Here is a 12,096-nt window from a genome sequence, read left to right on the forward strand (position 1 = left end):
GGGAGCCCGCGGCCCCGCCCCTTTTCGCCTCAGGACGCGCGGCGATTGGCGGAGGGCGACGCCCATCACGCCGCTGGCCAATGGGAGGCGAGCGGGGGAGGGGGCGCGAGGCGAAGCGCGGGAGGAGGGCTGAGGGGGGACGAGACTGCGGTGGGGGGCGGCGCGCGGATTGGGCGGCGCGGGTGCCCGTCAAGAGGAGGAGCCAATAGGGAAAGGGGGCGGCGGGGAGGGCCCGCCTCCTGGCTCGGAGGGCTGAGGCGGCGGGAGGGCGGGGCCTCGGCGGAGGGCGCGCTGTGATTGGCTGCCGCCTCACGAACGCCGCGATGCGATTGGCTGGCGGCGCTGTCACTCCCCCCTCCCTCCCTCCCTCCCTCCCTCAGGTGCCCCCCCCCCAAATGTCCTAAAAGAAGCACTTTTCACCCAAAAAGTTACAAAAAAACACCACTTTTCTTTTATTGAACGCGGCGCGTGGAAAAGACCGAAGGGCTACCGGCTACGGCCAAAGTGAGGGGGGGGAGGGGGGCGGTTGGGGGCCAAAAAAAAGAAAACATAAAATAAAAAATAAATATTTATCCTCCTGTGAGGCGGCAGGGGGATAAATAAGGCGGAATTGGGGTTTTTTGGGTGTTTTTTTTTTAGGGTTCTCCCCCAAAAAAGTTTTTAGGGACCCCCCCCCGTATTGTCCCAGCGCATTTTGGGCCCGCCTGAGGAGCTTTTTGGGGTCCCCCACCCCAAATTGATACGTTTTGGGGGGGGCACAGATTTTGGGGTGAATTCGGGGGATTTTGGGGTCCCCCGTAACTCTATGGCTTTTCGGGGACCTCCCCCTGCAAGTTGGGGGGGGCTCGGCTCCGGTTTTGGGGTCGTTAACCCCAATTTTGGGGCTTTTTTGGGCGCCCTTTGGGGTCGGCGGCCGCCATTTTGGGCCCCCCGGCGCCCCCTTTTTGGGGCTTTCTGAGCCCAAATTATGGCGTTTTCGAGCCCAAATTTTCACGATTTTGGGATTTCAAACCCTCTATTTCCTCCCCTTAAAAAAAAGGGCGACCCCCACCCCAAAAAAAAGACAAAAACCCACCAAAAAAACCCCAACCCCGCCAAAGCCTTGGTCCGGCGGCCGCCATTTTGGGCCCCCTGGCGCCCCGTTTTTGAGGCTTTCCGAGCCCAAATTTTGGGGTTTCTGAGCCCAAATGTTGGGGTTTTCGAGCCCAAATTTTCACGATATTGGGGTTTCCGACCCTATATTTCCTCCCCTTAAAAAAAAGGGCAACCCCCACCCCAAAAAAACACCAAAAAAACCCCCAACCCCGCCATGCCTTGGTCCGGCGGCCGCCATTTTGGGCCCCCCACACCCCATTTTGGGGCTTTCCGAGCCCAAATTTTGGGGTTTTCGAGCCCAAATGTGAGGATTTCGAGCCCAAATTTTCACGATATTGGGATTTGGGACCCTCTATTTCCTCCCCTTAAAAAAAAAGGGCGACCCCCACCCCAAAAAAACCCCCAATCCCGCCACGCCTTGGTCCGGCGGCCGCCATTTTGGGCCCCCCACACCCCATTTTGGGGCTTTCCGAGCCCAAATTTTGGGGTTTTCGAGCCCAAATGTGAGGATTTCGAGCCCAAATTTTCACGATATTGGGATTTGGGACCCTCTATTTCCTCCCCTTAAAAAAAAAGGGCGACCCCCACCCCAAAAAAACCCCCAACCCCGCCACGCCTTGGTCCGGCGGCCGCCATTTTGGGCCCCCCACACCCCATTTTGGGGCTTTCCGAGCCCAAATTTTGGGGTTTTCGAGCCCAAATGTGAGGATTTCGAGCCCAAATTTTCACGATATTGGGATTTAGGACCCTCTATTTCCTCCCCTTAAAAAAAAAGGGCGACCCCCACCCCAAAAAAAAAGACAAAAAACCACCTAAAAGAAACCCCAACCCCGCCACACGCCTTGGTCCGGCCCCCAAAAAAACCCACCCAGAACCCCCCAAAAAAAACCCAAAACCCGGGAAAACGGGGGCAAAAAACGAGTCCGTGAAGGATTTTTGGGGGATTTCGTCCCCCTTCCCTTACTTCCTCTTCTTTTTCGGGGGCCCCCCGCTGCGGCCGGGGCTGCGGGCGCTGTGGCGGCCGTGGCCGGGAGCCTTCCTCTTGCGGCTGCGCCCGTGCTCCTCCTCCTCCTCGTACTGGCTCTCGCGGTCGGCTTTTTTGGGGCAAAAAAGGGCGGAAAGGGTTAAAGGCGAAGCCGAATTCGGTTGATTTTAACCCAAAAAGAGGCTCACCTTTGCGGGCTTCCTCCTCCAGCTCGTCCCAGTCCTTGCCGCTCTCCTCCTCGCTGCCCAGGGACTCCTTGGAGTATTCTGAGGGGGGACAAAAAATGGGGGGGGACGTGAGGGGAGGCCGCTTTTTTGGGGTGTGGAGGCCGCTTTTTTGGGGTGTGGAGGCCGCTTTTTTGCGGTGTGGAGGCCGCTTTTTTGGGGACGTGGAGGCCGCTTTTTTGGGGATGTGGAGGCCACCTCCTTGGGGACGTGAGACCTTGACTTTTGGGGATGTGGAGGCCACTTTTTTGGGATTTAGAGGCCATCTCCTCGAGGTTTTGGAGGCCGCCTCGTTTGGGGTGTGGAGGCCGCTTTTTTGGGGACGTGGAGGCCACTTTTTTGGGGACCTGGAGGCCACTTTTTTGGGGACATGGAGGCCACCTCCTCGAGGTTTTGGAGGCTGCCTCGTTTGGGGTGTGGAGGCCGCTTTTTTGGGGACATGGAGGCCACTTTTTGGGGGATTTGGAGGCCACCTCTTTTGGGACATGGAGGCCACTTTTTTGGGGACATGGAGGCCACCTCCTCGGGAATTTAGAGGCCACCTCCTTGAGGATTTGGAGGCCACTTTTTTGGGGACATGGAGGCCATCTCCTCAGAAATTTAGAGGCCACCTCCTTGGGGATTTGGAGGCCACCTCCTCGGGAATTTAGAGGCCACCTCCTCAGAGATTTGGAGGCCACTTTTTTGGGGACATGGAGGCCACCTCCTCATGAATTTAGAGGCCACCTCCTCGGGGATTTAGAGGCCACCTCCTTGAGGATTTAGAGGCCACCTCCTCGGGAATTTGGAGGCCACCTTTTTGGGGATTTGGAGGCCACTTTTTTGGGGACATGGAGGCCACCTCCTCAGGAATTTAGAGGCCACCTCCTTGAGGATTTGGAGGCCACTTTTCTGGGGACATGGAGGCCACCTCCTCGGGAATTTGGAGGCCACCTCCTTTGGGACACGGAGGCCACCTCCTCAGGAATTTAGAGGCCACCTCCTTGAGGATTTGGAGGCCACATTTTTGGGGACCTGGAGGCCACCACCTCAGGAATTTAGAGGCCACCTCCTTGGGGACGTGGAGGCCACTTTTTTGGGGACATGGAGGCCACCTCCTCAGAAATTTAGAGGCCACCTCCTCGGGAATTTAGAGGCCACCTCCTTGGGGATTTAGAGGCCACCTCCTCGGGGATCTGGAGGCCACTTTTTTGGGGACGTGGAGGCCACCTCCTCAGGAATTTAGAGACCACCTCCTCGGGAATTTAGAGGCCACCTCCTCAGAGATTTGGAGGCCACTTTTTTGGGGACATAGAGGCCACTTTTTTGGGGACATGGAGGCCACCTCCTCAGAAATTTAGAGGCCACCTCCTCGGGAATTTGGAGGCCACCTCCTCGGGGATTTAGAGGCCACTTTTTGGGGGATTTCGAGGCCACTTTTTTGGGGCCGCGTACCGGACTCCTCGGCCTCGGAGGAGTAATCCTCGTCGCTGTCCTCCTCCTCCTCCTCGTAGTCCTCCTCCGAGGGGTTGAAGGTCTCGTCCTCGATCTCCGACTCCGACTCGCCCACCTCCGCGTCGCTGCCCTGCCGGGGGGGGACATGAAACGGCCCCGATTGCCCCAGGGGGGTCCAAAAATGCCCCCAGGGGGGCCAAAAATGCCCCAGGAGGGCCAAAAATGCCCCCAGGGGAGCCTCAACTAGCCCTGGAGGGCCAAAAATGCCCCCGGGAGGTCCAAAAGTGCCCCCACGAGGACCAAAGATGCCCCCGGGAGGACCCCAAATTGCCCCAGGAGGTCCAAAATTGACCCCAGGAGGACCTCAATTGCCCCTGGAGGTTCAAAACTGCCCCTGGGAGGTCCAAAAATGCCCCCAGGAGGTCCTCAACTACCCTCAGAGATCCCCCAATTGCCCCAGGAGGACCCCAAATTGCCACTGGAGGTCCAAAAATGCCCCCAGGAAGACCTGAACTACCCCGGGAGGTCCAAAACTGCCCCCAAGAGGACCTCAATTGCCCCTGAAGGTCCAAAAATGCCCCGGGAGGACCTCAACTAGCCCTGGAGGTCCAAAAATGCCTCCAGGAGGACCTCAATTGCCCCCAGAAGGACCTCAAGTACCCCAGGAGGTCCAAAAATGCCCCCGGGAGGTCCAAAACTGCCCCCAGGAAGACCTGAACTACCCCAGGAGGTCCAAAAATGCCCCCAGAAGAACCTCAACTACCCCCAGGAAGTCCAAAAATGCCCCCAGAAGAACCTCAACTACCCCCAGGGGGCCCAAAAATGCCCCAGGAGGACCTCAATTGCCTCCAGAAGGTCCAAAAATGCCCCCGGGAGGATCTCAACTGCCCCCTGGAGGACCTCAATTGCCCCTGGAGGTCCAAAACTGCCCCCAGGAGGACCTCAATTGCCCCTGGAGTTCCAAAAATGCCCCCAGAAGAGCCTCAACTACCCCCAGGACGTCCAAAACTGCCCCCAGGATGTCCTCAACCACCCCCAGAAGACCCCAAATTGCCCCAGGAGATCCCAAACCGCCCCGGGAAGACCCCAAATCGCCCCAGAAGACCCCAAATCACCCCGGAAGCCCCCAAATCCCCCCGGGAGCTCCTCACCTCCCCCTCGGGCTCCAGGAAAGACCAGCCGCCCTGCTCGAAGAAGCCCTCGGGGTCGTCCACGATGGTCTTCATGATCTTGGTCCAGTTGAGGGACTGGACGCCCTCGGTGTACTTGAGGTCGCAGGAGCTGGGAGAGGACGGGAGGAGGATGAGGAGGAAGAGGAGGAGGAGGAAGAAGAGGAAAGGAGCTCGGGGGCCACTCACTTGAGCCACTCCTTGATGGGGTCGAGGGAGGCGACGGGGATGGCGTTGATCATGGTGACCTTCTTGCTGTAGTCCTTGTAGACGATGACCATGTCGAAGTTCTTCAGGTGGAACTGCACCCGCTCGAAGTGGATCAGCTCCACCTCGTCCAGCGTCACCACGAAGGGAGGCTGGGGAGGAGAAGGGGACCGTCGGCAGGACGTCCTTCCCTCTTCCCCAGCTTCTTTTGGCCCAAAAACGCTTGGGTTGGGCCCAAAAACGCTTGGGTTGGGCCCAAAAACGCTTGGGTTTCCCCAAAATGCTTGGGTTGGGCCCAAAAACGCTTGGGTTGGGCCCAGAAACGCTTGGTTCGGGCCCAGAAACGCTTGGGTTTGGCCTCAAAACTCTTCGTTTTGGCTCAAAAGCTCTTGGTTTGGGACCAAAAGCGCTTGCTTTGGGCCAACAACCCTTGGTTTGGTCCTTAAAACTTCTGGTTTTGGCCCAAAAGCTCTTGGGTTTGCCCAAAAACGCTTGGGTTGGGCCCAAAAACTCTTGGTTTGGCCCAAAAACGCTTGGTTCAGGCCTCAAAACTCTTCGTTTTGGCTCAAAAACGCTTGGGTTTGGCCCAGAAATGCTTGGGTTTCCCCAAAACGCTTGGGTTGGGCCCAAAAACGCTTGGGTTGGGCTCAAAACTCTTCGTTTTGGCTCAAAAGCTCTTGGTTTGGCACAAAAACTCTTGGTTTGGGACCAGAAACGCTTGGGTTTGGCCCAGAAACACTTGGTTCGGGCCCAAAAACGCTTGGGTTTGGCCTCAGAACTCTTCGTTTTGGCTCAAAAGCTCTTGGTTTGGGACCAAAAGCGCTTGCTTTGGGCCAACAACCCTTGGTTTGGTCCTTAAAACTTCTGGTTTTGGCCCAAAAGCTCTTGGGTTTGCCCAAAAACACTTGGGTTTGGCCCAAAAACGCTTGGTTCGTGCCCAAAAACGCTTGGGTCTGGCCTCAGAACTCTTCGTTTTGGCTCAAAAGCTCTTGGTTTGGCCGAAAAACTCTTGGTTTAGGACCAGAAACGCTTGGGTTTGGCCCAGAAACACTTGGTTCGGGCCCAAAAACGCTTGGGTCTGGCCTCAAAGCTCTTCGTTTTGGCTCAAAAGCTCTTGGTTTGGGACCAAAAGCGCTTGCTTTGGGCCAACAACCCTCGGTTTGGTCCTTAAAACTTCTGGTTTTGGCCCAAAAGCTCTTGGGTTTGCCCAAAACGCATGGGTTTGGCCCAAAAACGCTTGGTTCGGGCCCACAAACGCTTGGGTTTGGCCTCAAAACTCTTCGTTTTGGCTCAAAAGCTCTTGGTTTGGGACCAAAAGTGCTTGCTTTGGGCCAACAACCCTTGGTTTGGTCCTTAAATCTTCTGGTTTTGGCCCAAAAGCTCTTGGGTTTGCCCAAAAACACTTGGGTTTGGCCCAAAAACGCTTGGTTCGTGCCCAAAAACGCTTGGGTCTGGCCTCAGAACTCTTCGTTTTGGCTCAAAAGCTCTTGGTTTGGCCGAAAAACTCTTGGTTTAGGACCAGAAACGCTTGGGTTTGGCCCAAAAACGCTTGGGTTGGGCCCAAAAACACTTGGTTCAGGCCTCAAAACTCTTCGTTTTGGCTCAAAAGCTCTTGGTTTGGCCCAAAAACTCTTGGCTTGGGACCAAAAACCCTTGGTTTGGGCCAACAACCCTTGGTTTGGGCCTTAAAACTTCTGGTTTTGGCCCAAAAGCTCTTGGTTTTGGCCTCAAAACTCTTCGTTTTGGCTCAAAACTCTTGGTTTTGCCTAAAAACCCTTTGTTTTGGGCCAAAACCCCTTGGTATTGGCCTCAAAACTCCTCGTTTTGGCCAAAAAAACTCTTGGTTTGGGATTAAACTCTTCGTTTTGGCCAAAAGCTCTTGGTTTTGGCCTCAAAACCCTTGATTCTGGCCCAAGAGCTCTTGGTTTGTCCCAAAACTCTTGGTTCTGGCCCCAAAAACCCTTGGCTTAGGCTTCAAAACTCTTGGTCATGGCCAAAAACTCTTCGTTTTGGCCTCAAAACTGTTTGTTTTGGCCCCAAAACCCTTGGTTTTGGCCAAAAACTCTTCGTTTTGGGCCTCAAAACCCTTGGTATTGGCCTCAAAACTCTTAGTTTTGGCCCCAAAATCCTTGGTTTTGGCCAAAAATGCTTCGTTTTGGCCCCAAACCTCTTGGGTTTGCCCAAAAACTCTTGGTTCTGCCCTCAAAACTCTTGGTTCTGCCCCAAACACTCTTGGTTTTGGCCCAAAAAAACCTCGTTTCTGGCCTCAAAACTCTTCGTTTTGACCCAACAAGTCTTGCTTTTGCCCAAAACCCCTTGGTTTCGCCCCAAAAACCCATCCACCTCACCCATTCCGTGCAGTTGACCAGGGCGCTGCTGGTGGGCTGGAGGAGGCAGGTGCTGCGGTAGGGCGCGCCGTTGAACCTGGAGGTGACACGGGACGGTCTCGGGGGGGTCAAACCGTGGTTTTTTGGGGGAAAAAAGAGGGATTTTGGGGTCTCCGGGCCCCGCTCACCCCAGCTCCCGGAAGGGGACCTCGAATTCCAGCTCCTCCTTGGTGAGGGCCTCCACCTTCTCGATGAAGTTCTTGAAGGCCGTCTTCAGCTTGTGGCGCATCTCCCGCTCCATCTGGGGGGTTAAAAGTCCCCGAAATAACACCGGGAGCCCCAAAAAGATCACCGGGAGACACCGAAAATAGCCCGAGAACCTCAAAAAGCACCCCAAGAACCTCAAAAACCACGCCAAGAAGACCAAAAACGCCACCAGGAGACCCCAAAACGCCCCAAGAATCTCAAAACCACCCCAAGAACCTCAAAAACCAGCCCAAGAACCCAAAAAACCACCACCAGAAGACCCCAAAACACTCCAAGAACCACAAAACCACCACCAGGAGACCCAAAAATACCCCAAGAACTCCTCAAAATTCCCCAAGAACCCCAAAAAACACCACTAGAACCCCAAAACCCTAAGAACCCAAAAACACACCACCATAACCCAAAAAACCACCACCAGAACCCAAAAAACACCACCAGAAGACCCAAAAAATACCCCAAGAACCTCAAAAACCACCCCAAGAACCTCAAAAACCACCCCAAGAACCCCAAAACCACCACCAGGAGACCCAAAAACCCTATGAACCCAAAAAAACACCACCATAACCCAAAAAAACACCACCAGAAGACCCAAAAATGCCCCAAGAACCTCAAAAGCACCACCAGAAGACCCCAAAACACCCTAAAAACCTCAAAACCACACCAAGAACCCTCAAAAACCACCACTAGAAGACCCAAAAATACCCCAAGAACCTCAAAAACTACCCCAAGAACCTCAAAAACCACCCCAAGAACCCCAAAACCACCACCAGGAGACCCAAAAACCCTAATAAACCAAAAAAACACCACCAGAAGACCCAAAAATGCCCCAAGAACCTCAAAAGCACCACCAGAAGACCCCAAAACACCCCAAAAACCTCAAAACCACCCCAAGAACCGAAAAACCACCACCAGGAGACCCAAAAATACCCCAAGAACTCACCAAAATACCCCAAGAACCTCAAAAACCACCCCAAGAACACCAAAAACACCACCAGGAGACCCAAAAACCACCCCAAGAACCTCAAAAACTACCCCAAGAACCCAAAAAAACACCACCAGAAGACCCAAAAATGCCCCAAGAACCTCAAAAGCACCACCAGAAGACCCCAAAACACCCCTAAAACCTCAAAACCACCCCAAGAACCGAAAAACCACCACCAGGAGACCCCAAACCACCCCAAGAACCCCAAAAACACCACCAGGAGACCCCAAAATACCCCAAGAACTCCCCAAAACTCCCCAAGAACCCCCAAAAACACCAACAGAAGACCCAAAATCACCACCAGGAGACCCAAAAATACCCCAAGAACTCACCAAAATACCCCAGGAACCTCAAAAACCACCCCAAGAACGTCAAAAACCACCCCAAGAACCCCAAAAACACCACGATAATACCCAAAAACCACCACCCAAAGACCCAAAACACCCCAAAACCACCCCAAGACCCCAAAACCCCTCCTGGAGAACCTCCAAAAGCACCCCGAGACCCCAAAACACCACTGAAGAACCTAAAATACCACCCCCAGAACCCCAAAAAGTCTTCTAGAACCCAAAACACCTCCCAAAAACCCTCGAAACCACCCCAAAACCCCAAAAACACCACCCAAAACCCTCCAAACCACCCCGAGACCCCAAAACACCTCAAAGAACCCCAAAAAGTCCACCCTGAGGACCCCGAAAGCATTCCAAGAACCCAAATCACCACCCTGAGACCCCAAAACACCCCCCAAAAACCCTCAAAACCACCCCAAAACCCCTCCAAACCACCCCAAGACCCCAAAACACCTCGTGGAGAACCTCCAAAACCCCCCGGAGACCCAAAAACCCCTGAAATAACCCCAGAAAAAAACCCAGAGGACCCCCAAAAATATTCCAAGAACCCAAAACACCTCCCAAAACCCCTCAAAATCACCCCGAAACCCCAAAAAACACCACCCAAAACCCCTCAAAACCACCCCAAAACCCCTCCAAACCCCCCCGCAACCCCAAAAACACCTCGTGGAGAACCTCCCAAACCCCTCGACGACCCCAAAACCCCCTGAAATTACCCCAAAAAAAACCCTGAGGACCCCCAAAAACATTCCAAGAACCCAAAACACCTCCCCAAACCCCTCAAAACCTCCCCAAAACCCCAAAAACACCACCAAAAAACCCTCAAAACCCCCCCGAAACCGCAAAAACACCTCGTGGAGAACCTCCAAAACCCCTCGACGAACCCAAAACCCCCTGAAATTACCCCAAAAAAAAACCCTGAGGACCCCCAAAAACATTCCAAGAACCCAAAACACCTCCCCAAACCCCTCAAAAACCACCCAAAACCCCAAAAACACCACCCAAAACCCCTCAAAACCACCCCAAAACCCCTCCAAACCCCCCCGCAACCCCAAAAACACCTCGTGGAGAACCTCCAAAACCCCTTGACGAACCCAAAAACCCCTGAAATAACCCCAAAAAAAACCCCTGAGGACCCCGAAAACATTCCAAGAACCCAAAACACCTCCCAAAAGCCCTCAAAATCACCCCGAGACCCCAAAAACACCACCCAAAACCCCTCCAAACCACCCCAAAACCCCAAAACACCTCCTGGACAACCTCCAAAACCCCTCAAAGAACCCAAAAACCCCTGAAATTACCCCAAAAAAAACCCTGAGGACCCCGAAAGCATTCCAAGAACCCAAACCACCACCCTGAGACCCCAAAACACCTCCCAAAAACCCCGAAAACACCCCCCAAAACCCCTCCAAACCACCCCGAAACCCCAAAAACACCTCGTGGAGAACCTCCCAAACCCCTCGACGAACCCAAAAACCCCTGAAATAACCCCAAAAAAAACCCCTGAGGATCCCCAAAAACATTCCAAGAACCCAAACCACCACCCTGAGACCCCAAAACACCGCCCAAAACCCCAAAAACACCACCCAAAACCCCTCAAAACCACCCCAAAACCCCTCCAAACCCCCCCGCAACCCCAAAAACACCTCGTGGAGAACCTCCCAAACCCCTCGACGAACCCAAAAACCCCTGAAATTACCCCAAACCCCCCCCTGAGGATCCCCAAAAACATTCCAAGAACCCAAAACACCTCCCAAAACCCCTCAAAATCACCCCGAAACCCCAAAAACACCACCCAAAAACCCTCCATACCCCCCCGAAACCCCAAAACACCTCCTGGACAACCTCCAAAACCCCTCAAAGAACCCAAAAACCCCTGAAATAACCCCCAAAAAAAACCCTGAGGACCCTGAAAGTATTCCAAGAACCCCAACCACCACCCCGAGACCCCAAAACACCACCCAAAACCCCTCAAAACCACCCCAAAACCCCTCCAAACCCCCCCGCAACCCCAAAAACACCTCGTGGAGAACCTCCCAAACCCCTCGACGAACCCAAACCCCCCTGAAATTACCCAAAACCCCCCCCTGAGGACCCCGAAAGCATTCCAAGAACCCAAAACACCTCCCCAAACCCCTCAAAACCTCCCAAAAACCCCAAAAACACCACCCAAAAACCCTCAAAACTCCCCCGAAACCCCAAAACACCTCCTGGACAACCTCCAAAACCCCTCAAAGAACCCAAAAACCCCTGAAATAACCCCAAAAAAACCCCCTGAGGATCCCCAAAAACATTCCAAGGACCCAAAACACCTCCCAAAAACCCTCAAAACCACCCCGAGACCCGAAAACACCACCCAAAACCCCTCCAAACCCCCCCGAAACCCCAAAAACACCTCGTGGAGAACCTCCAAAACCCCCCGGAGACCCAAAAACCCCTGAAATTACCCCAAAACCCCCCCCTGAGGACCCCGAAAGCATTCCAAGAACCCAAAACACCACCCAAAACCCCTCAAAACCTCCCCAAAAGCCCAAAAACACCATTGAAAAACCCTCAAACCCCCCCCCGCAACCCCAAAAACACCTCGTGGGGAACCTCCAAAACCCCTCGACGAACCCAAAACCCCCTGAAATTACCCCAAAAAAAAACCCTGAGGACCCCCAAAAACATTCCAAGAACCCAAAACACCACCCCAAGACCCCAAAACACCACCCAAAAACCCCAAAAACATCCCAAAACCCCTCCAAACCCCCCTGAAACCCCCAAAACACCTCCTGGAGAACCTCCCAAACCCCTCGACGAACCCAAAAACCCCTGAAATAACCCCAAAACCCCCCCCTGAGGACCCCGAAAGCATTCCAAGAACCCAAAACATCTCCCCAAACCCCTCAAAACCTCCCCAAAACCCCAAAAACACCATTGAAAAACCCTCAAACCCCCCCCGCAACCCCAAAAACACCTTGTGGAGAACCTCCAAAACCACCCCGAGACCCAAAAACCCCTGAAATAACCCCAAAAAAAAACCCTGAGGACCCTGAAAGTATTCCAAGAACCCC

At 54.0% G+C, this 12,096-nt stretch overlaps 2 protein-coding genes across 2 annotated transcripts in view; one reads left to right on the top strand and one right to left on the bottom strand.

Annotated features, from left to right (window-relative positions):
• Positions 1-297, top strand: part of LOC311220686 (type 1 phosphatidylinositol 4,5-bisphosphate 4-phosphatase-like) — a gene marked incomplete at both ends in the record, with an annotated part of 10,080 nt that extends 9,783 nt beyond the window's left edge. The window contains one exon of the mRNA XM_084304238.1: positions 34-297. Within this exon, the coding sequence (XP_084160364.1) occupies positions 34-297 (264 nt within the window). The remainder of the gene's footprint in view (positions 1-33) is intronic.
• Positions 298-657: 360 nt separating this feature from the next.
• Positions 658-12,096, bottom strand: part of SUPT16H (SPT16 homolog, facilitates chromatin remodeling subunit) — a 32,240-nt gene continuing 20,801 nt past the window's right edge. The window contains exons 20-26 of the mRNA XM_084304223.1: positions 7,630-7,742; positions 7,463-7,538; positions 5,097-5,266; positions 4,890-5,019; positions 3,739-3,868; positions 2,269-2,346; positions 658-2,189 (exon numbers count right to left, since the gene is read on the bottom strand). Coding sequence (XP_084160349.1) covers positions 2,056-2,189; positions 2,269-2,346; positions 3,739-3,868; positions 4,890-5,019; positions 5,097-5,266; positions 7,463-7,538; positions 7,630-7,742 — 831 coding nt within the window. The 3' untranslated portion in view covers positions 658-2,055. The remainder of the gene's footprint in view (positions 2,190-2,268; positions 2,347-3,738; positions 3,869-4,889; positions 5,020-5,096; positions 5,267-7,462; positions 7,539-7,629; positions 7,743-12,096) is intronic.

The sequence above is a fragment of the Netta rufina genome (assembly GCF_964035555.1).
Source record: "Netta rufina genome assembly, chromosome: 37".
Lineage (NCBI taxonomy): Eukaryota > Metazoa > Chordata > Aves > Anseriformes > Anatidae > Netta > Netta rufina.